Raw genomic sequence first — 20,721 nt, 5'->3', positions numbered from 1 at the left:
TTCCTTCATAAAGTAGGGAGAACGTCTCAGTGTTAAAAGTGTGATTTTTCAGACATGGTATCACAGTTAATAAAAGCTAAGGTGTTGGTGGTGTTTGTGGAGCACCTTGGCAAGGCACTTCTGTAGATATAATCACCATATGTCACAGGATGCATATTTTCCCATCACCGCTGAGGTGAAAGCCAGGTCTATCCACACTTTAGGAGAAAGTTGACAGGGAACAGATAACATTTGCACATTCTTATTTATTCATGAAAAATACCACTTTTTCCATTTTCTGTATTTTTTTAACATTGTGCATTTTCACAGTTTTCAATATTTGCCAGTACTGTTCTACTTTCAAGTATCAAGTATCAGTGTCAATGACAAAGCAAATAAAACATACTGTATTTTTGTTTCAGTGCTGCAAAATATATTAGATCATGTTTCAGAAGACAAATCAACAACCCCCAAAATTAGAAATGCATTATAGCCAGTTGTGTATAGTCTCCTACAGTTAGACCTAAGGCTACTATACTGAAAACCTAGTCAGAGGTGCAGGGAGCGAATGGCAAGATAGACGGACAACTATTTTGTTTATATGGGGTAAACTAATAGTAAAGGCTAGGAAACAACGATGGGTGATCCTGAGAGTGAGCTTGGACTTGTTATTTGTAACTTAAAGGGAAACCTTTTCTGCTGGTCAATGACGTGTTGCTGGGCTGTAGTTTACATGACTCTTTTACATAAAGATCCATAGAAAAGGTGGGCGCCCTCAGAACTAAGAGCTGTGGATTTAGGAATGGAAGGCTACTCAATGGCACAACCCCAGAAGGAGAGACATGAAGTCCATGAATTTCACTTGTTCAATGATGGCATCATAATCTCATGAATATTTACGTAAATGTCCATTTGTCCATTTCTAAAAACAGAACTCGGTTAGAGGCGTGTTTTGAGGAAGCACTTGTACATGAGATAGACTCATCAGTAGCACATAACAACACTGTCAGAGTCAGACACAAATCGAGGCAATCACCTTCCTGTGACCTCCCTCTCTCTAGTGTGAGTGTGTGTGTTGCTGGGGGCCACGTGCTCTGCTGATAAACACTGTTAACACTCGGCCCCAGTGTGATGCTGTGATGTCCAGATAGCATGCAAGGAGAGACCGCCCCTGCTGTCTTATGACAAGGATGTGCCCTGTGTGAGTGTGTGAGTGAACAGACAGAGCCATAGTTCAACAACAGCTACAGCAACGCCAGATCAATGACAGTATTTAGGTAATGCCGTGACTAAGGACAGCTAGCCAGCTACTGATGTGTCAAGGTGTTTTATACGTGGTGACAAGCAATCCCTGCTGGCTTTCCAATAAACCACTCAGCATTGTGCAGATTGTGACGTCACCCCACTCCCAATCCCCACCACTCCTTGTCACTCTATCACCCCTACCCCTGACTACCACCATGACCCCCTTCCACCTCAACCCCGACCCCCCCACCCCTTCTAACACTGACCTTTGTCCTCTAGCCCCAAGAGCCCATCATATTTTACTCCAGCCAGCCTTGGCACAGCACAGTGCATCTGAAGGGTGCTCAGTATTTCACAGCAGATCTATTAATGACAGCACTTCCCCCCACCAGTCCCCTCCTCCCTCCTCCTTCCCTGCCCAGATGATTGAGTCCAGAGCAGGGGCTATCTCACAGAGCCAACGCAGGGCAACTAGGACCATCCGATAAGGCTTTTATACGGGTCCGAAATGTAATTATACATACTGTATCATAGCTATCATATTGGCGAGGCTATCAGTCTCTCTGGTTTCCGAGCCCTGTTTTGTTTTTCATTCTGTCCAGCTGCTACTGACTGGCTGCTCTATCTTTTTCAAATGAAATCACATTTTATTTGTCACATACATGTGTTTAGCAGATGTTATTGCGGGTGTAGCGAAATGCTTTTCTAACCAGGCAAAGATGTCAGAACAACGTCAAATTATGGTTGATATTTGGTTGAGATGTCATCATGTCAACAGATTTGAGTTTAATTTGAAATAAACCAAATCACAAAAACCTGTCGACGCTATTTGGTTATATCAAGACAAAATCTGTGTATGTCAATGACTTTTAGCAAATTCAATCAAGTAGCCAAGTTGATGCAGTGTGACAACGTTGATAAGGTAGGTTGAAATAACGAGCAAACAATGTTGCCCAGTTGTTGGTGGCTTTTGATGGAAGTGTTATTCCTCTACCAAGGAAGCTTTGCTTCCATAAAATATCCAAACATAATAACTAGCGTAACATTCATGAAAAAGCAATACCTTCAGTGACAGAAGCAGAGATGCAGTTTTCTTAACCACTTCAAACATCAGTCCCTGTTCCTTTTTTTAGCTCATACTACTGATGCTGTTGTTCTTGTTGTCGTTGATGATGTGATAAGGAGATAAAAAGGCTGATGCCAAATTCTATCCCCCAGCAATCCCTCTAAACCCCCACCCCCTCCCTCCTCCATGAGAGAGATTTCAGCTCTGGGTAAAGCTGCCCTGCCCATAGCTTAACGAGTGACTGGGCATCGTCACGTTTATGGAGGTATTTAGCTAGCCGGGGCTATGTGAGAGGAGAAAAAAAAGGCAACACATTTCTGCAGCGGGCTACAACTGGCAGTGGCAACCCCAGAAGTGGGTCATCTATATGCCAGGCTGAGCCTAGCATGCCTACTGCTGCAAGGAGGACAGGGTGAAGGGTGGGTGGAGGGAGGGAGGGAGGGATGGAGGAAGTAGGAAGGCTGGAGGAAATAGAGGCCGATCAAGGGGAGCAGAGAGAGAGAGATGGATCAGAGAGAGGAGAAAGTAGGGGCAGGGTGAGAGAGGGTGAATGGAGATGAACATCAGAAGAGAGAGAGGGTGCGAGGAGAGCGGGGGGGCTACAGAAAGAGAGAACAGAGATGTAAGACGGTGCGCTGCATACACCTCTGCACCATGTGGATTCACACACAGGGACCCTAAAGCCGAGATGATTTATCTCTCGTAGCATCGCATGGAGGACTGCTTTTTTATTGCCCCTGTTATGAAACGCACAGTCATTTCCCCTGGCTGCTGCTTGCTGTAACACCAGTATTGATTAGGTGCTAGCAGGGTTGTCCCCTCCGACAGCTGTAGAGAGGAGAGAAGAAAGGTGGGAGGGAGGGAGGGAGGGAGGGAGGGAGGGAGGAGTGTGTGACACACACACTGTACAGTGACAGGGCCCTGAGAGGGAGGGAGTGGTGATAAAGCAAATGAAAGATAACATGATGAAATACTGTTTTCTTTCTGTAAAGGGAGGTTGTTGACAACTCTAAATGTCAGCTGAATATCAGTCTCAATGGAATTGAATGTTGTCAAAAAACCATTTACACAGCCATGCATAACTTGCAATGATGAGATGATGAGCTAACTGACTATTTGAAAGGGTTTGTTTGAACGTCTTTTCTCTTTTGTTCTGTGGTAGAAAAAGGGTTCCAGCAGTTTTAGGACCCAATTTGGTTCCCTATAACCCATTGTCCACAACCCACTGTTCCGTTCCTAAACCCACACACACCAGCACCAACAGTCTGGATGGAAGAAGAGACAGGACAGGTGAAGGAATACTGCATTGCACTTGGTTTAAGGCAAAACATTTGCAGTGGAAAGCGATGTAAACTTAAGGCAGCATGGATTGAATGATTCTCATGTTTAAAAAAGTACTAAAACTACATATGTCACCCCAATACGATTTGTATTCACGTATCACTCATGTGGAGCACAAAATAGCGCTTATTCACAAAAAATGCTTTCTCCCAGCCCATAAATCAAAACTCAACTGGTATACGCAAACTTTGTGCATGTATACATGTATGTACCATGTACATAAACATGAACATAAATACTATATATTTTTCAACCCACACACACTCCCCATCCCTCCCAACCCCAAACCCCAATCCCCCCCAAAAAAGCAAAGTTAAATATATATATATATATATTTTTGCAATGACTTCATCTAGCACAGTGAAACCGACCCAGTTTGAAGGTAGAATGGTTGCAGTTTGTTCACTCCAGTTTTAAAGTCAGCTCCAGCTCCCACTTATGGGCAACGAGTGTCCTCTTTCTCCAAACTGCTCTTGTCCTTGTTTCACTCTCTCTCTCGCTCTCTCTCCCTCTCTTGCTCAGTTCTTACAAAAAAAGAGAGGAGAGGAGAGAAACAGAGAGGCAAATAGAGGCAAGGAGCTTGAGGGAAGGTTAAAGGAGAAAAAAGGAAAGTATGTAAAGGGAGAGAAAATGAAAAGTGAGGAGTAGGTAGAGGAGTGGGAGAAGAGGAGGAGTGTTTAACCCCCCGAGGTCAGTCAGTATTTGGGCGGGATGACCACGATGGGGTCCCCGGTCTTTGGCCGCCACATGAGCACTTGAGCGTCATTGGCGTTGGGCTTGACCATGGCATTGGGGGGAATGGGCTCGTTCTTGCCCAGGACGTGGGGCTGCTCCTGGGCCACAGGCTTACGCAGCGTGGCCCTCTGGCCCAGGGGCTTGTCCGGGTCCACCTCGATGTGGAGCTGCATCCTCCAGCGGATGGTCTGCATCACCAGGGTCTCGGCCGTGGCCTGGTTGATGGCCACCAGCCAGGTGGTGAAGCTCTGGTCACGGCGGATGCTGCTGAGCTGTGGCAGGTTGCTGTCGCTCACAGGCACGCCCCACGTAACGCTGGGGTAGAAGTTGTCATTCATGCTGACCGTGAACTTGGTGGCCTTCTTGGTGGGGCCCACGATGGTGCACGTCTCCGTGGTGTTGCCATACCATGGGTAGTTGACGCCGTCCGAGTCGCTGATGGCCTGGATCTTGCCATCCCGTAGGTCAGGGAGTTCCCAGCTCGACCTGGACGTGGAAAAGCAGGCAGTGAGATATAACCCGGAAGGGAAAACAGAGTGAGGCTTAAAGGGATAGTTCACGCCAAAATCAAAGATGGTGCCAATCACTCCCATTCATTTGGGAATAAAATATCCTAATACTAATAAATCTACACAACAGGTGGTGTGAACTGTCAACCCAACTCGATTTTAGACCACTTTTATGGTGTGAAAACATGAAGAAATTGTTGATTTTGGGTGAACGAATCCTTTATCCTGGAAGTGGAAACAAGAGGCTGAGACTTGTTTTATAAGTGAGAATCTCTCTGCATGTGGCTAGTGCTTTCCTGCCTAGAATCGCTTGAGAGAGATATCAATCGTAATAGGCTCCTACCCACTGTTAAATAAAGGCTGGAGGATAAGAAGAGTGGAGGAGACTATCTATGTCCATGAAAGACTCAAACAGCCTGGCTGAGTGGGTTTGCTCTATAAACATCAGCTCAGTAGCTATTGCGATTCAGGTCAGGGCAGCACAATCACAGCACACCACAAGTTCCCATTGTTAAGAGCCTCCCCATCTGTCTAACCTTTGTAGTAAGTCACTATGGGTGCAGCTTAATAGTTTTACATGGCTTTCTTTTCTCATCTCTATTACCACCTCTGCACTGACCACTGATCTGTCAACACAGGATAGGTGAAACAAATATGTCCTAGGCCTATCAAGATTGCTTTGCCTCATCCACCCTTGTTTCAGATCTGAGTGAATTAAGTGAAGGAAACTATGAAAGGAGGCCACTTTGGAGTATTGAGACGCAGTGGGAGACATTGTGGGACATAAACACTCTGGTTCGTCCGCCTAGCGATTCCCCCTCGGCAGGAAGAAGATGACCTTTCTCCCAGAAGTAAAGGATCAGCAGAAATGCTGCAGAAAACAGTGATCACCAGACACATGACAGGCCTGCATGGCCATTTATTCACAGAGGAGCTAGATTATGATCTCTAGAATAAAAATAGCAAGCCCCAGTGTGTGTATGTGGGGGGTGGGGGTTAAAGTGTGTGTGTTTCAGTTGAAAGTTTTATTAGTTGTGTACAGTATACACATGTCTAACGAAATGCTTACTTCCTGGTTCCTTCTCGACAATGCAACAACAACAAAAAATTATAAAAAGATAAGAATACGAACATAAAGTAAATGGCTCAGTAGAATAGAATAGACATTTTAGCATGTGTGTGTGTGTGTATGGGAGTGGGTGGGTGTGAGTGGGCGGTAGTGTTTTTCTTTGTGTGTGTCTGTACAGAACATGGATTATGTTTTATCCATGTCCATTCTTGTCGCTACAAATCACTTTCTCCTCTATCAATCTGTCTCCAAAACAAGTTGAACAATCTTTCCATCTATAAATACTGTACATCTCAGACAGGAGCCAAACTGTTACATCAATTCCACTGTGAAGGGCCAACGACTGCAGACAATGGCAACAAGGCACTCTCCTCGTATTTTTATCTCGATAACACGTGGTTTCTTGAGAACAAAACATGCCCAAGAGCAAGAACATTTGCCTTGTGTTCACCGTGCTCTTTTTCTCTCTCCCCGTATTGGAGGTCTAACGATACTACAGGATCTACCTACTCTTTATTGATGGCATTTTCATTACAGTACTATACTATTTTCAGTATAGTACTCTCATTCAAAACCATGGGAGGTGCTCTATTGAAATAGATCCTACAGATGTAGGATCTTAATTTGATCACTCTTTTGTTGCTGAAAATTTTCCTGTAAAGCAGGAAATGCAAACTTGTAGTGTATTTGAGTTTTTAAAAGGCTTTTAAAGTTTGCAATTTCCATGTAGAAAGGTGAAACTTAATTTGCCCTTATGAAGAAAATATATAAATTATAATCCATATAATAATTTATATTTCCTGTTGCTGCAGGATTATTTTCCTTCTGTAGCAAACTGGCTCAAAATAAGATCCTACATCTGTAAGAAGGACCCAACAGACTAAACGGCCAATCAACTGTAGTGGCGGGTGTGGCTTCTTTTGATGTTGAGTGAGGGACTAGATACAGTGAGGGAAAAAAGTATTTAGTCAGCCACCAATTGTGCAAGTACTCCCACTTAAAAAGATGAGAGAGGTCTGTAATTTTCATCATAGGTACACGTCAACTATGACAGACAAAATGAGGGAAAAAAATCCAGAAAATCACATTGTAGGATTTTTTATGAATTTATTTGCAAATTATGGTGGAAAATAAGTATTTGGTCAATAACAAAAGTTTCTCAATACTTTGTTATATACCCTTTGTTGGCAATGACACAGGTCAAACGTTTTCTGTAAGTCTTCACAAGGTATTCACACACTGTTGCTGGAATTTTGGCCCATTCCTCCATGCAGATCTCCTCTAGAGCAGTGATGTTTTGGGGCTGTCGCTGGGCAACACGGACTTTCAACTCCCTCCAAATATTTTCTATGGGGTTGAGATCTGGAGACTGGCTAGGCCACTCCAGGACCTTGAAATGCTTTTTACGAAGCCACTCCTTCGTTGCCCGGGCGGTGTGTTTGGGATCATTGTCATGCTGAAAGACCCAGCCACGTTTCATCTTCAATGCCCTTGCTGATGGAAGGAGGTTTTCACTCAAAATCTCACGATACATGGCCCCATTCATTCTTTCCTTTACACGGATCAGTCGTCCTGGTCCCTTTGCAGAAAAACAGCCCCAAAGCATGATGTTTCCACAGTAGGTATGGTGTTCTTTGGATGCAACTCAGCATTCTTTGTCCTCCAAACACGACGAGTTGAGTTTTTACCAAAAAGTTCTATTTTGGTTTCATCTGACCATATGACATTCTCCCAATCCTCTTCTGGATCATCCAAATGCACTCTAGCAAACTTCAGACGGGCCTGGACATGTACTGGCTTAAGCAGGGGGATACGTCTGGCGCTGCAGGATTTGAGTCCCTGGCGGCGTAGTGTGTTACTGATGGTAGGCTTTGTTACTTTGGTCCCAGCTCTCTGCAGGTCATTCACTAGGTCCCCCCATGTGGTTCTGGGATTTTTGCTCACCGTTCTTGTGATCATTTTGACCCCACGGGGTGAGATCTTGCGTGGAGCCCCAGATCGAGGGAGATTATCAGTGGTCTTGTATGTCTTCCATTTCCTAATAATTGCTCCCACAGTTGATTTCTTCAAACCAAGCTGCTTACCTATTGCAGATTCAGTCTTCCCAGCCTGGTGCAGGTCTACAATGTTGTTTCTGGTGACCTTTGACAGCTCTTTGGTCTTGGCCATAGTGGAGTTTGGAGTGTGACTGTTTGAGGTTGTGGACAGGTGTCTTTTATACTGATAACAAGTTCAAACAGGTGCCATTAATACAGGTAACGAGTGGAGGACAGAGGAGCCTCTTAAAGAAGAAGTTGCAGGTCTGTGAGAGCCAGAAATCTTGCCTGTTTGTAGGTGACCAAATACTTATTTTCCACCATAATTTGCAAATAAATTCATTAAAAATCCTACAATGTGATTTTCTGGTCATAGTTGACGTGTACCTATGATGAAAATTACAGGCCTCTCTCATCTTTTTAAGTGGGAGAACTTGCACAATTGGTGGCTGACTAAATACTTTCTTTCCCCACTGTACATGACAAGCAGAGACACCAACAATTTGCTTTACCCTCTTATAAAGTGATATATCTGAATTGTGCTAGTATAAAGGAGGTTTTATTGCAGGTAAAATATTGCATATTGCTAGCTACATTTATAGGCTTTTATGTTTTTTTGTCGTGCTTAATGTGCAGTAGCCTACACTCAAAAAATGTGGGATTCAACAATGGTTGTTCTAAGATCCTCAAAGTTCTTTGAAGAACCTTAGGGTTCTTGGCACTGAAAAAAGGTACTTCCAAGAACTCCATAAGAGGTGGGGTTCATCGAGGAACCTCCTTAGTTCTTGGGGGTTCTTGCAGGAACCTAACTTTGGATTTGAATTTGAAAAAACAGCAGGTGCAGGCACTTAACTGAACATTTTTAAGATCTCCTCAATTTAAGGTAAGGTTTCTCCCTTGTATGATCTAAATTGATATTGTTTTATAATGATACCACCTATCTTTTCATATTTGTACAAATGGCTGTGTTGTTTGGCACTTTCTCCCTTTTAAAATTATTTCTAAAACAGAAAATGTACACAATACAATGAATGTCAATCAACAAAGAGGTAAGAAGAATATGTGAAGGCTATAGCTGCATTGGGCGCGGATGACTGAACTGCCCACTTATTTGTGTGTGTCTGCAGGTATACTGACGAGGAGGCACACAAAGGTATGTACAATTGGTATTGGTTTGTCGCATAATATTATGCAGATCACATGTATGCTATCATCAAATTTGTATTAATGGTTTCTCTAAACCCTTATAGGACTCAGTCACAGCGGCCAGCTTCCTCCTCCCTGACCTCTTCAATGAAGATCCCAGAGGTCTCTACATTATGGACAAGGTATGTGTATGAAAATCGTTGTCAAAAGTGAAAAGCGTTTTTTCATTCACATTTATCACAAAAAACAATGTATGAATACTGTCGTGTGCACGTTTTGTTAATCATCTGTATAATTATAATTTTTGTATTCAAAGACTTCACCCTCCCTACACCACTGATGAATATAACTAGAAACCTGTTCGATCACCATGCACTGCAAAATCATTCTGGCTATGGGTACGAAGGATATCAACACATTAACACGCCAGATGATATACTGATCGAACTTGGAACTCTGCTGGGAGTTTACCTCATATTTCGATTTTAGAATTCTGCTTTGCCACTAAAATCATAATAAACATTAACAACTAAAAGATTGTGTTATTCTTGTTATTGTTATGCTGATTAATAATAATAATATATTCAATGTCTGTGGGGTATTGTTGTAGGCCAGTGTAAAAAAAACTCAATTTCATCATTTTTAAATTCAAGCTGTACTACAACAATGTGGAAAAAGTCAAGGGGTATGAATACTTTCTGAAGACACTGCATGTGCTTGTATGCTTGTGTGTGTGCGTGTGTAGCATTACATCACTGTGTTTATACACCTAACACTACTTTACCACACAACACAAAGAGAATAATAGACTACTGCTGCTCTATTGTATTTTCCAATCACAGCAACCGTAAGACTGGGTGTCTGGCAGATTCAGAAACCAGGGCACGCACCTGAGCCGACAGAGAAATCATCCACAGTATTATCCTGAGTCACTCTGTCCAATTAGACCAGAGCATCCTGGAAGTTTACTGCAGTAATTGACAGAACTCAGAACAGCAGTCTCAATAGAGAGAGAGCTTACGTCCTGCATCTTAACTATCTCCTCAAACACTGACAACACAGCTCTGGGTTATTAAGAAGTTACTAAGTTCCTTTTGTCTTTCTCTGAGATTGCTGTCAAAAGGGCCACACTGAATGATAATGGCAATGACCTTAAATGTATGAAGGCATTTGTCAAGACTAACGACAAGTATTACAGGGAAACCGTGGTTCTCTCTTTCAGAGAGTAGGCTATATACTACACAGAAAAGCTTAAGGGGGAAATGCTACTGTATGTACATCTCGGACTACCGGGGCATTCTTTATACCCCAAATCAGCAGAAATGAGTCGCTTTGATCTTCCCAGACAAGAGGATGTGTGCAGTATTTGTGCCATTTGAGGTCATAGCTGCTCTGAGAAAGAGAGAGATTTGCTAATGCCTGTTTCATCTATCTCTCTCGCTCTCTCTTTCTCTTTTTCTCTCACTCTCCTCTCTAGTCTCTCTTCATATTAGGTTTCATTTGCAGAGCAGAGGGAGATGTCTCTCTAATCTCCACACAGCATTAATATTGTTTTTCCCATTCAGTGGCTCCTTAGGCCCCGAGCAAGAGATTAACACACACACAGAGAGACAAACACGCAGAGAAAAACACACATAGCCAGACTAAGTCAAGGGGAGAAGGCAATGTAGGGGAGGAGATCGTAGTATTGGGACGGTGTGTGTAATCTTTGACATGCAGACCCAAACATCCCATGCTGCAACGGGTGAAGATAAACCCTCAGCATTCTGGGTATATGTCAACTTGTGGTCCCCACCACAGGATGTGGGACAAACTGAATTTGTGCAACATTGTGTAAGTCACAGACATCTGTAAACAGTCACTGAGCCGAACGAAAGGGATATTTTAGTGAATTGTCTGGCCTTGAATTAATTTCCTAATATTTTGAGAATAATGTGATTTCTCATACAGTGGGGGAAAAAAGTATTTAGTCAGCCACCAATTGTGCAAGTTCTCCCACTTAAAAAGATGAGAGAGGCCTGTAATTTTAATCATAGGTACACGTCAACTATGACAGACAAATTGAGATTTTTTTTCTCCAGAAAATCACATTGTAGGATTTTTAATGAATTTATTTGCAAATTATGGTGGAAAATAAGTATTTGGTCACCTACAAACAAGCAAGATTTCTGGCTCTCACAGACCTGTAACTTCTTCTTTAAGAGGCTCCTCTGTCCTCCACTCGTTACCTGTATTAATGGCACCTGTTTGAACTTGTTATCAGTATAAAAGACACCTGTCCACAACCTCAAACAGTCACACTCCAAACTCCACTATGGCCAAGACCAAAGAGCTGTCAAAGGACACCAGAAACAACATTGTAGACCTGCACCAGGCTGGGAAGAATGAATCTGCAATAGGTAAGCAGCTTGGTTTGAAGAAATCAACTGTGGGAGCAATTATTAGGAAATGGAAGACATACAAGACCACTGATAATCTCCCTCGATCTGGGGCTCCACGCAAGATCTCACCCCGTGGGGTCAAAATGATCACAAGAACGGTGAGCAAAAATCCCAGAACCACACGGGGGGACCTAGTGAATGACCTGCAGAGAGCTGGGACCAAAGTAACAAAGCCTACCATCAGTAACACACTACACCGCCAGGGACTCAAATCCTGCAGTGCCAGACGTGTCCCCCTGCTTAGGCCAGTACATGTCCAGGCCCGTCTGAAGTTTGCTAGAGTGCATTTGGATGATCCAGAAGAGGATTGGGAGAATGTCATATGGTCAGATGAAACCAAAATAGATTTTTTTTGGTAAAAACTCAACTCGTCGTGTTTGGAGGACAAAGAATGCTGAGTTGCATCCAAAGAACACCATACCTACTGTGAAGCATGGGGGTGGAAACATCATGCTTAGGGGCAGTTTTTCTGCAAAGGGACCAGGACAACTGATCCGTGTAAAGGAAAGAATGAATGGGGCCATGTATCGTGAGATTTTGAGTGAAAACCTCCTTCCATCAGCAAGGGCATTGAAGATGAAACGTGGCTGGGTCTTTCAGCATGACAATGATCCCAAACACACCGCCCGGGCAACGAAGGAGTGGCTTCGTAAGAAGCATTTCATGGTCCTGTAGTGGCCTAGCCAGTCTCCAGATCTCAACCCCATAGAACATCTTTGAAGGGAGTTGAAAGTCCGTGTTGCCCAGCGACAGCCCCAAAACATCACTGCTCTAGAGGAGATCTGCATGGAGGAATGGGCCAGAATACCAGCAACAGTGTGTGAAAACCTTGTGAAGACATACAGAAAACGTTTGACCTGTGTTATTGCCAACAAAGGGTATATAACAAAGTATTGAGAAACTTTTGTTATTGACCAAATACTTATTTTCCACCATAATTTGCAAATAAATTCACGGCAAGCGGTACCGGAGTGCCAAGTCTAGGTCCAAAAGACTTCTCAACAGCTTCTACCCCCAAGCCATAAGACTCCTGAACAGCTAATCATGGCTACCCGGACTATTTGCACTGCCCCCCCACCCCATCCTTTTTACGCTGCTGCTACTCTGTTAAGTATTTATGCATAGTCACTTTAACTCTACCCACATGTACATATTACCTCAACTACCTCAACTAGCCGGTGCCCCCGCACATTGACTCTGCAACGGTACCCCCCTGTATATATAGCCTCCCTACTGTCACTTTATTTTACTTCTGCTCTTTTTTTTCTCAACACTTTTTTTGTTGTTGTTTTATTTTTACTTTTTTGTTTAAAATAAATGCACTGTTGGTTAAGGGCTGTAAATAAGCATTTCACTGTAATGTCTGCACCTGTTGTATTCGGCGCATGTGACCAATAAAATTTGATTTGATTTGATTTGATTACAAATCCTACAATGTGATTTTCTGGATTTTTTTACTCATTTTGTCTGTCATAGTTGACGTGTACCTATGATGAAAATTACAGGCCTCTCTCATCTTTTTAAGTGGGAGAACTTGCACAATTGGTGGCTGACTAAATACTTTTTTCCCCCACTGTACCATATAGTTTTTGTTGACTCCAGTAGCCTACCTCACAATGAAACCCAGCTCGAATGGATACATTTTACAGACAGTGTTTGTGAAAGCCTTCCCACTGGGAAGAAACTGGTTGAATCAACGCTGTTTCCACGTAATTTCAACCCCAAAAATGTATGTAATAACTTTGAATCAACGTGGTTAACAGATCAACTTAAGAATTGTGTATTATTTTTACCCAACTTTTAACCTAAATCCAATGATATGGTGAAATGTTTTGTTGATTTCGCGTTGAATTCACATTAGTTGCCAACTCAATGAAATGTAAATCAAAACTATACTGAACAAAAATATAAACGCAACATGCAACAATTTCAAAGATTTTACTGAGTTACTGTTCATATAAGGAAATCGGTCAATTGAAATAAATTCATTAGGCCCTAATCTATGGATTTTACATGACTGGGAATTCAGATATGCATCTGTTGGTCACAGATACCTTAAAAATAAAAGTAGGGGCGTGGATCAGAAAACCAGTCAGTATCCGATGTGACCACTATTAGCCTCATGCAGATTGACACATCTCATTTGCATAGAATTGATCAGGCTGTTGATTGTGTCCTGTGGAATGTTGTCCCACTCCTCTTCAATGGCTGTGCGAAGTTGATGGATATTGGCGGGAACTGGAACACGCTGTCGTACACGTCGCTCCAGAGCATCCCAAACATGCTCAATGGGTGACATGTCTGGTGAGACATTTTCAGCTTCCAGGAATTGTTTACAGATCCTTGTGACATGGGGTCGTGCATTATCATGCTGAAACATGAGGTGAAACTGCACATTTTAGAGTGGCCTTTTATTGTCCCCAGCACAAAGTGCACCTGTGTAATGATCATGCTGTTTAATCAGCTTCTTGATATGCCACACCTGCCAGGTGGATGGATTATCTTGGCAAAGGAGAAATGCTCACTAACAGCAATGTAAGAAATGTGTGCACAAAACTTCTGAGAAATTAGCTTTTTGTACTTATGGAAAATGTCTGGGATCTTTTATTTCAGCTCATGAAACTTGGAACCAACACTTTACATGTTGCGTTTATATTTTTGTTCAGTGTAAATTCATTAGGCCCTAATATATGGATTTCACATGACTGGGCAGGGGCGCAGCCATGGGAGGGCATAGGTGTCACGCCCCGGCTCTGGGGACTCTTTAATGTTGAGCCAGGGTGTTAGTTTCTATGTTTTGTGTTTCTATGTTGGCCGGGGTGGTTCTCAATCAGAGGCAACGTGAATCAGCTGTTGCTTGTTGTCTCTGATTGGGAACCATACTTAGGTAGTCGTTTGGCATTTGTGTGGTGTGGTATCTTGTTCCGTGTAGGTTTGTGTTTGTGAACCTGTGGACTTCACGTATCGTTTGTTGTTTTTGTTCGTGTGTTGAATATCTAATAAATCATGTACGCTTATCACGCTGCGCCTTGGCCCGTTTCATCTAATGACGATCGTGACAGAAGATACCACCTCGACTGGGTCAAGCAGCGTGAAGAGGAGAGAGGTTGGACTTGGGAGCAGAGGATGGAGAGTCTGGCGAGAGCCATGGAGGCCATATCCACGGGGGAGAGACAAGCCCAAGAAATGTTTAGGGGGGGGCTCACACCGTGGACGACGGGGCTGCTGGAGGCAGATAAGGGGCAAGTTTGTGGACAAGGAGAGAAGGCCACCGGGTTACGGGAGCCATTGGTGATTAGAGGGAAGGAAAGTGTAGAGGCACGGCGAGAGGTACTGAAGTGTGTTGCCAGTCCGGTCCGGCCCGTTCCTGATCCCCGTATAAGGCCAGTGGTGTGTGTTCCCAGTGCGGTCTGGCCTGTTCCTGTCCCTCGCACCAAGCCTGTGATGCACGTCGCCAGCCCGGCCCGGCCTGTTCCTGCCCCTCGCACCAAGCCAATGGTGCGCGTCGCCAGCCCGGCCCGTTCCTGCCCCCCGCACCAAGCCAATGGTGCGCGTCGCCAGCCCGGTCCGGCCTGTTCCTGCCCCTCGCACCAAGCCAATGGTGCGCGTCGCCAGCCCGGCCCGGCCTGTTCCTGCTCCCCGCACCAAGCCAATGGTGCGCGTCGCCAGCCCGGCCCGGCCTGTTCCTGCTCCCCGCACCAAGCCTATGGTGCGCGTCGCCAGCCCGGCCCGGCCTGTTCCTGCTCCCCGCACCAAGCCTATGGTGCGCGTCGCCAGCCCGGCCCGGCCTGTTCCTGCTCCCCGCACCAAGCCTATGGTGCGCGTCGCCAGCCCGGCCCGGCCTGTTCCTGCTCCCCGCACCAAGCCAGGGGTGCGCGTCGTCAGCCCGGTCCGGCCCATTCCTGCTCCCCGCACCAAGTCTGTGGTGCGCATCGTCAGCCCGGTCCGGCCCGTTCCTGCTCCCCGCACCAAGCCAGGGGTGCGCATTGTCAGCCCGGTCCGGCCCGTTCCTGCTCCCCGCACCAAGCCAGGGGTGCGCGTCGTCAGCCCGCTCCGGCCCATTCCTGCTTCCCGCACCAAGCCTGGGGTGCGTGTCGTCAGTCCGGCACAGCCCGTGCCTGGTCAGGTACCGGTCAGCTGCTCCACACCGGAGCCTACGCAATCCGCTCCACCGATGTCCAGTCCAGCTCCAGCCAGCGGGGCCAGACCAGACCAGGGGCACTACGGGGGGGTTGTTAGAGGGTGGGGGTCACGCCCGGAGCCGGATCCGCCGCCGAGGTGGAATGCCCACCCGGTCCCTCCCCTGTGGTGTTTGGTTGGCGCGGTCGCAGTCTGCGCCTTTGGGGGGGGGGGGGGGGGTACTGTCACGCCCTGGCTCTGGGGACTCTTTAATGTTGAGCCAGGGTGTTAGTTTCTATGTTTTGTGTTTCTATGTTGGCCGGGGTGGTTCTCAATCAGAGGCAACGTGAATCAGCTGTTGCTTGTTGTCTCTGATTGGGAACCATACTTAGGTAGTCGTTTGGCATTTGTGTGGTGTGGTATCTTGTTCCGTGTAGGTTTGTGTTTGTGAACCTGTGGACTTCACGTATCGTTTGTTGTTTTTGTTTGTGTGTTGAATATCTAATAAATCATGTACGCTTATCACGCTGCGCCTTGGCCCATTTCATCTAATGACGATCGTGACAATAGGCCCACCTACTTGGGAGCCAGACCCACCCATTGGGGAGCCAGGCCCAACCAATCAGAATGATTTTTCCCCACAAAAGGGCTTTATTACAGACAGAAATACTCCTCAGTTTCATCATCTGTCCGGGTGGCTGGTCTCAGACGATCCTGCAGCTGAAGAAGCTGTATGTGGAGGTCCTGGGCTGGTGTGGTCTGCGGTTGTGAGATTGGTTGGACGTACTGCCAAATTCTCTAAAATGACGTTGGAGGCGGCTTATGGTAGAGAAATGAACATATAATTCTCTGGCAACAGCTCTGGTGGACATTCCTGCAGTCAGCATGCCAATTGCACGCTCCCTCAAAACTTGAGACATCTGTGGCATTGTGTTATGTGTCAAAACGGAACATTTTAGAGTGGCCTTTTATTGTCCCCAGCACAAGGTGAAACTGTGTAATGATCATGCTGTTTCATCAGCTTCTTGATATGCCACACCTGTCAGGTGGATGGGTTAACTTGGCAAAAGAGAAATGCTCACTAACAGGGATGTACATTTTTGAGAAATAAGCTTATGCTTATGGACATTTCTGAGATATTTTATTTCAGTTCATGAAACATGGGACCAACAGTTTACATGTTGCATTTATATTTTTGTTTAGTATAATAATTTATTTGATTCTGCAATAGAGGATGGATTTGCAGTATGAATAAAAATGTACATCTTCGTTCTAATTATCACTAACTCCCGTGAAGTCATCATGACGCATAGTTCAGTGATCCAGATGCGAGGAAGCTTAAATTAGACCTCCAATCTATCTGAAAATACTGTGTATTGGATGTGTCAAAGCCCCAGCGCCATTGAGAGGTGAACATGAAGAATTAAGTAGATTGCGGGTTGCAGGTATTGTCTGGCATTTTAATTCTAGGATATTTTTATTAGGCCTCAGTGTAATCAAATGTGCTAGTTGCCTCTGCACCTGATCAGACTGTAGCCCTGAGTATAGGCCTAGTCCATCACCTTCACCGTTGGTAAACTTGGAGTAGGACTACATTTAACATGTTGTATATATTTAATTGTAGGTTGATATTTAATTTAGGTTGATACTCACATCCCTTTGGTTCCATATTTGTTGTAGAACTCCATGTGGTTGCATGTTTGAATCCAGCCAACGGTCCACGTCTCTTTACCGGCCACGGGCGGCACCAGTACCCGAGCAGAGGCTCGGAAGTGCGGTGTCCGATAGCGCAGAACCACGATGGATGACTCGTCGATGCTGGTTGGCGTGGAGTCAATGGAGGAGTTCACTTCGAGAACGATGACACTTTCACGGAAACTCTTGGGCTTACACCTGATACTCTGGATACAGCCCATTGCATTAAATAGCAATACAATCCACAACAACGTCCCGAGGTCTGGAGGAGAAAGACGCATGGAAACAGCAACAAATTCACAATTGCATCCACATTTTCAATAGTCAAAAAATTTTTTTAAAAAAAAATACGAAAAAGGGTGGCACTGGCAAATGGCCAGAGTTCTCCGTTGAGAATGACTAGGCTATCTCTTTGCTGACATGTTCATAAAAGCCATGTATTTTGCAACCAGTTCTGTATTCCAACACTATGATGGAAAATGTAATAGTTTACTCAATAATGGAAGGAAGAGTTGTGATTAAATTCAAAGCAGCATGCTTTCTGCTTTTCGTTGGCCATCAGATCACATCACCAAAAAAGCGCCGATGCAACTTTCTTTTCCGTTTCTTGAAGCTTCCTCCATCAATAGAAGGGCCTCCAGATGTGTGATGTGTGCGCTGTCTCACCTCCACAAGCAGCGCGAGATCCCCCGCGATTACTGGCAATTTGCGATCATCGGATATGTGCACCAGCCACTGCTCACATGTACTTTGTGATCTAATTAAGCAGACGCAATTGATAATTGTGACCTAAGCATAATTTACAAAAACTGCTAACATAACATTTCGACGTCATATTGGCCGAGCTCAGCGCCACTCATCTGTGAGCCTATTCATGACAATTTTCATTCTCCTGAAAATGCGTAAAATCAACTTTTGCCTCAATTAAGCATTCTGTTTTCCATAATCCACCAGCTCCGTCACTGGTGAAAGGTTTTCATTTCCAAAAATGTGTTTTGATGTGGATAGGAGAACTGCAGCCAGCAATGGCTTGTGTTGAGCAACGTCTTAAATATGTAACAATAAACTGTTGACATTTAATACCACAGTAGGCTATAATAGGCCCCCTTTCACTGACCCCAGTGTTACGACAATTATGACAATGCCACATAAAAATGTACTACATGAGGCGCACCTGCACATGAATTTAATCATATGTACAAAAAGTAATCCTTTTTACATATTAAATAACCCCTCTAGAATATGTTGCTGAAGGTCTTCACTACAATAGAAACACATCCCGCGTGCAATCCCACAATAACTCTATGCACGGGGATTATACTATGAGAATAAATGTATCATAAACATTGCTGTCCTTAAATCGACGCAAATTGTAGACATGGTATGCAAAAGACAATTGGTAAAGTGAAACGTTTAGCCTAAAATAAAACAATTGGAAAAATTCCTTTCCTTAACTAAAACTCGCACTGGACTTCCCCCTCCCACCTTACTAGCTCTGACTTTGCTGATAGCTACTTTATCGAGGAACAATGTACTTACTATGACTGTGATATGTGGTTGTCCCACCTAGCTATCTTAAGATCAATGCACTAACTGCATGTGGCTCTGGATAAGAGCGTCTGCTAAATAACTAAAATGTATATATAAATGTAGTCTCGTTGCAAAAAGCCAGTTGTAGCATAAACCAAATATGTTTTATTTTTTTAAATAGAGGTTAACCACACTTTTTTTCAATGCAAGCACGTCTTTGTGAATTGTCCCCTCATGACAGTTTATTGGACTGCCCTAGATGCGTGCGCGCGTGGTTCGAGTAGTAATTCCGTAATCTTCCTGTTCGTTCCCTTCTCTTTTATTGTTGCATTCAATGTCAAGGTCCGGTAGTGGTATCATTTCAACTTACATTTATTTAATCGTGGGTTACAATGAACACCGGAAATATTCAAAGGCAACCAGGTTAACTTTCCCCTCTCCGTTTGCATCCATATCTTCTTGTAGATTAACTAATAAAAAACTATTTGAATACATGGAATGTCCGATAACCCAACCAGGCTCCCTCCTCGATCCCTGTCCTTTGGGTATAATTTAGTCCCAATTCCAAGACAGGCTGTCATTTCTCTGCGCTGGTCCCATCGCGGCCACAGCAGTTTCACCCTCCCGCATTGGTCTATTTTAGCAGCTTGAGCTGCAGCTCCTTTATTTAAGTACCTTTGAGACGACACTTCCCCTCGTCACTGCAAGCATTCTGGGAAATGTAGTGATGGCTTCTTGCTTCATTTATTAAATTGAACAGTTTTCAGGCTATAATAGGCCAATTCTATATGTCAAAGTTAAGCGAATAGCCCAAATTTAATTGACTATTTTGGGCTCACATCAATTTGGCTGCATGTCTAATTATAAAATATACATTGGTGAATATTAAATAACAATAAAATAATTTAAATTTAGGCCTACTTTGAATTAAATTGTTTCCCATGATTTTAGCCTGATAATAGCCCCACTTTTGTATGCTCCTGAGAAAACCCCTTTTAAGAAATTGATAAAGTCAATTTTCATAATTTAATTTAATGTTTGTTATTGCTTCTTGATTTGCGGTTTATTTTCTTCTATTTTTGGCCATTGACCAATGGACAAAGACGTGCCATGGGTTCGTGCTGAGAGCGTCTCTGTAGCTGTCCATTTAAGCACCTTGGAGAACTCCCATCCGGAAGAGCGCGTCCTTGAATGAGCACGGTTGCGTAGGCTAAGTCATGTTCACGACTGACACCGTCCTTAGAGCTTTCATCTTTTCTAAATACTGAATGACTCGCGGAGCTGACTATGAATGCTTGTTCGTTGATTGACTTTAATAGACTCGGGACTGTCTAGCTAGAATTCCTTGCCGCATTCTCTAAATGCCAATCCAACTGCCAGTGTTGTGCAGCGCGCGAAAAGGATCTGAACTATAGCCCATTCCTATACCTCGGCCTGGTAAGATGATAACATTAGTCTTTCTCCTTGAGCATAACAGGGGTACAGTATGGCCCATCTATTTATGCGTAAAACCAGTGTCTTTAGTTTCTGTTAGTGATAGGCCTGCTGCACCACCACATCTGCCGTTCAGGATCAAAACAAAACCTCCATGCCATTCCATGTTAGTTGCTCATGATTGTATATTTTAGTTTATAACATGTTAAAAGCTGATGATGACATTCTGTTTTCGCTGTAGATTGTGTCTCGTTCGATTGGCCCAGGCAGATGCCAGTCAAGCCTCTTCATGCCTGCATGGATCCGGTTGCAGGCTAAACACAGCAGCATGGGTAGCGCGCATACCAACGGGCTAAATATATCTTGTAGGGCCACA

General features: G+C 44.2%; 1 protein-coding gene across 1 annotated transcript; it reads right to left on the bottom strand.

Moving 5' to 3' along the window:
- Window positions 1-3,989: 3,989 nt before the first annotated feature.
- On the bottom strand, window positions 3,990-19,530 carry LOC311128708 (protein FAM78A-like). Its single transcript, XM_084160945.1, has 2 exons — window positions 17,340-19,530; window positions 3,990-4,852 (listed from the first exon to the last, which is right to left on the bottom strand). Exons 1-2 carry the CDS (start codon window positions 17,660-17,662, stop codon window positions 4,327-4,329), a joined length of 849 nt encoding a protein of 282 aa, XP_084017071.1. The 5' UTR covers window positions 17,663-19,530; the 3' UTR covers window positions 3,990-4,326.
- Between the last annotated feature and the right edge of the window lie 1,191 nt (window positions 19,531-20,721).

This window comes from Coregonus lavaretus, assembly GCF_964263955.1.
Source record: "Coregonus lavaretus genome assembly, chromosome: 4".
Taxonomy (NCBI): Eukaryota; Metazoa; Chordata; class Actinopteri; order Salmoniformes; family Salmonidae; genus Coregonus; species Coregonus lavaretus.
This window is presented reverse-complemented; position numbering and strand designations above follow the sequence as displayed.

Bases quoted from the DNA above. Each gene is read 5' to 3' on its own strand.
- LOC311128708 (XM_084160945.1), bottom strand. From the start codon at position 17,662: ATGCGTCTTTCTCCTCCAGACCTCGGGACGTTGTTGTGGATTGTATTG. The intron at 4,853-17,339 runs GTGAGTATCAAC...TTCCACGTCCAG, and splicing joins AAATATGGAACCAAAGGGAT to GTCGAGCTGGGAACTCCCTG.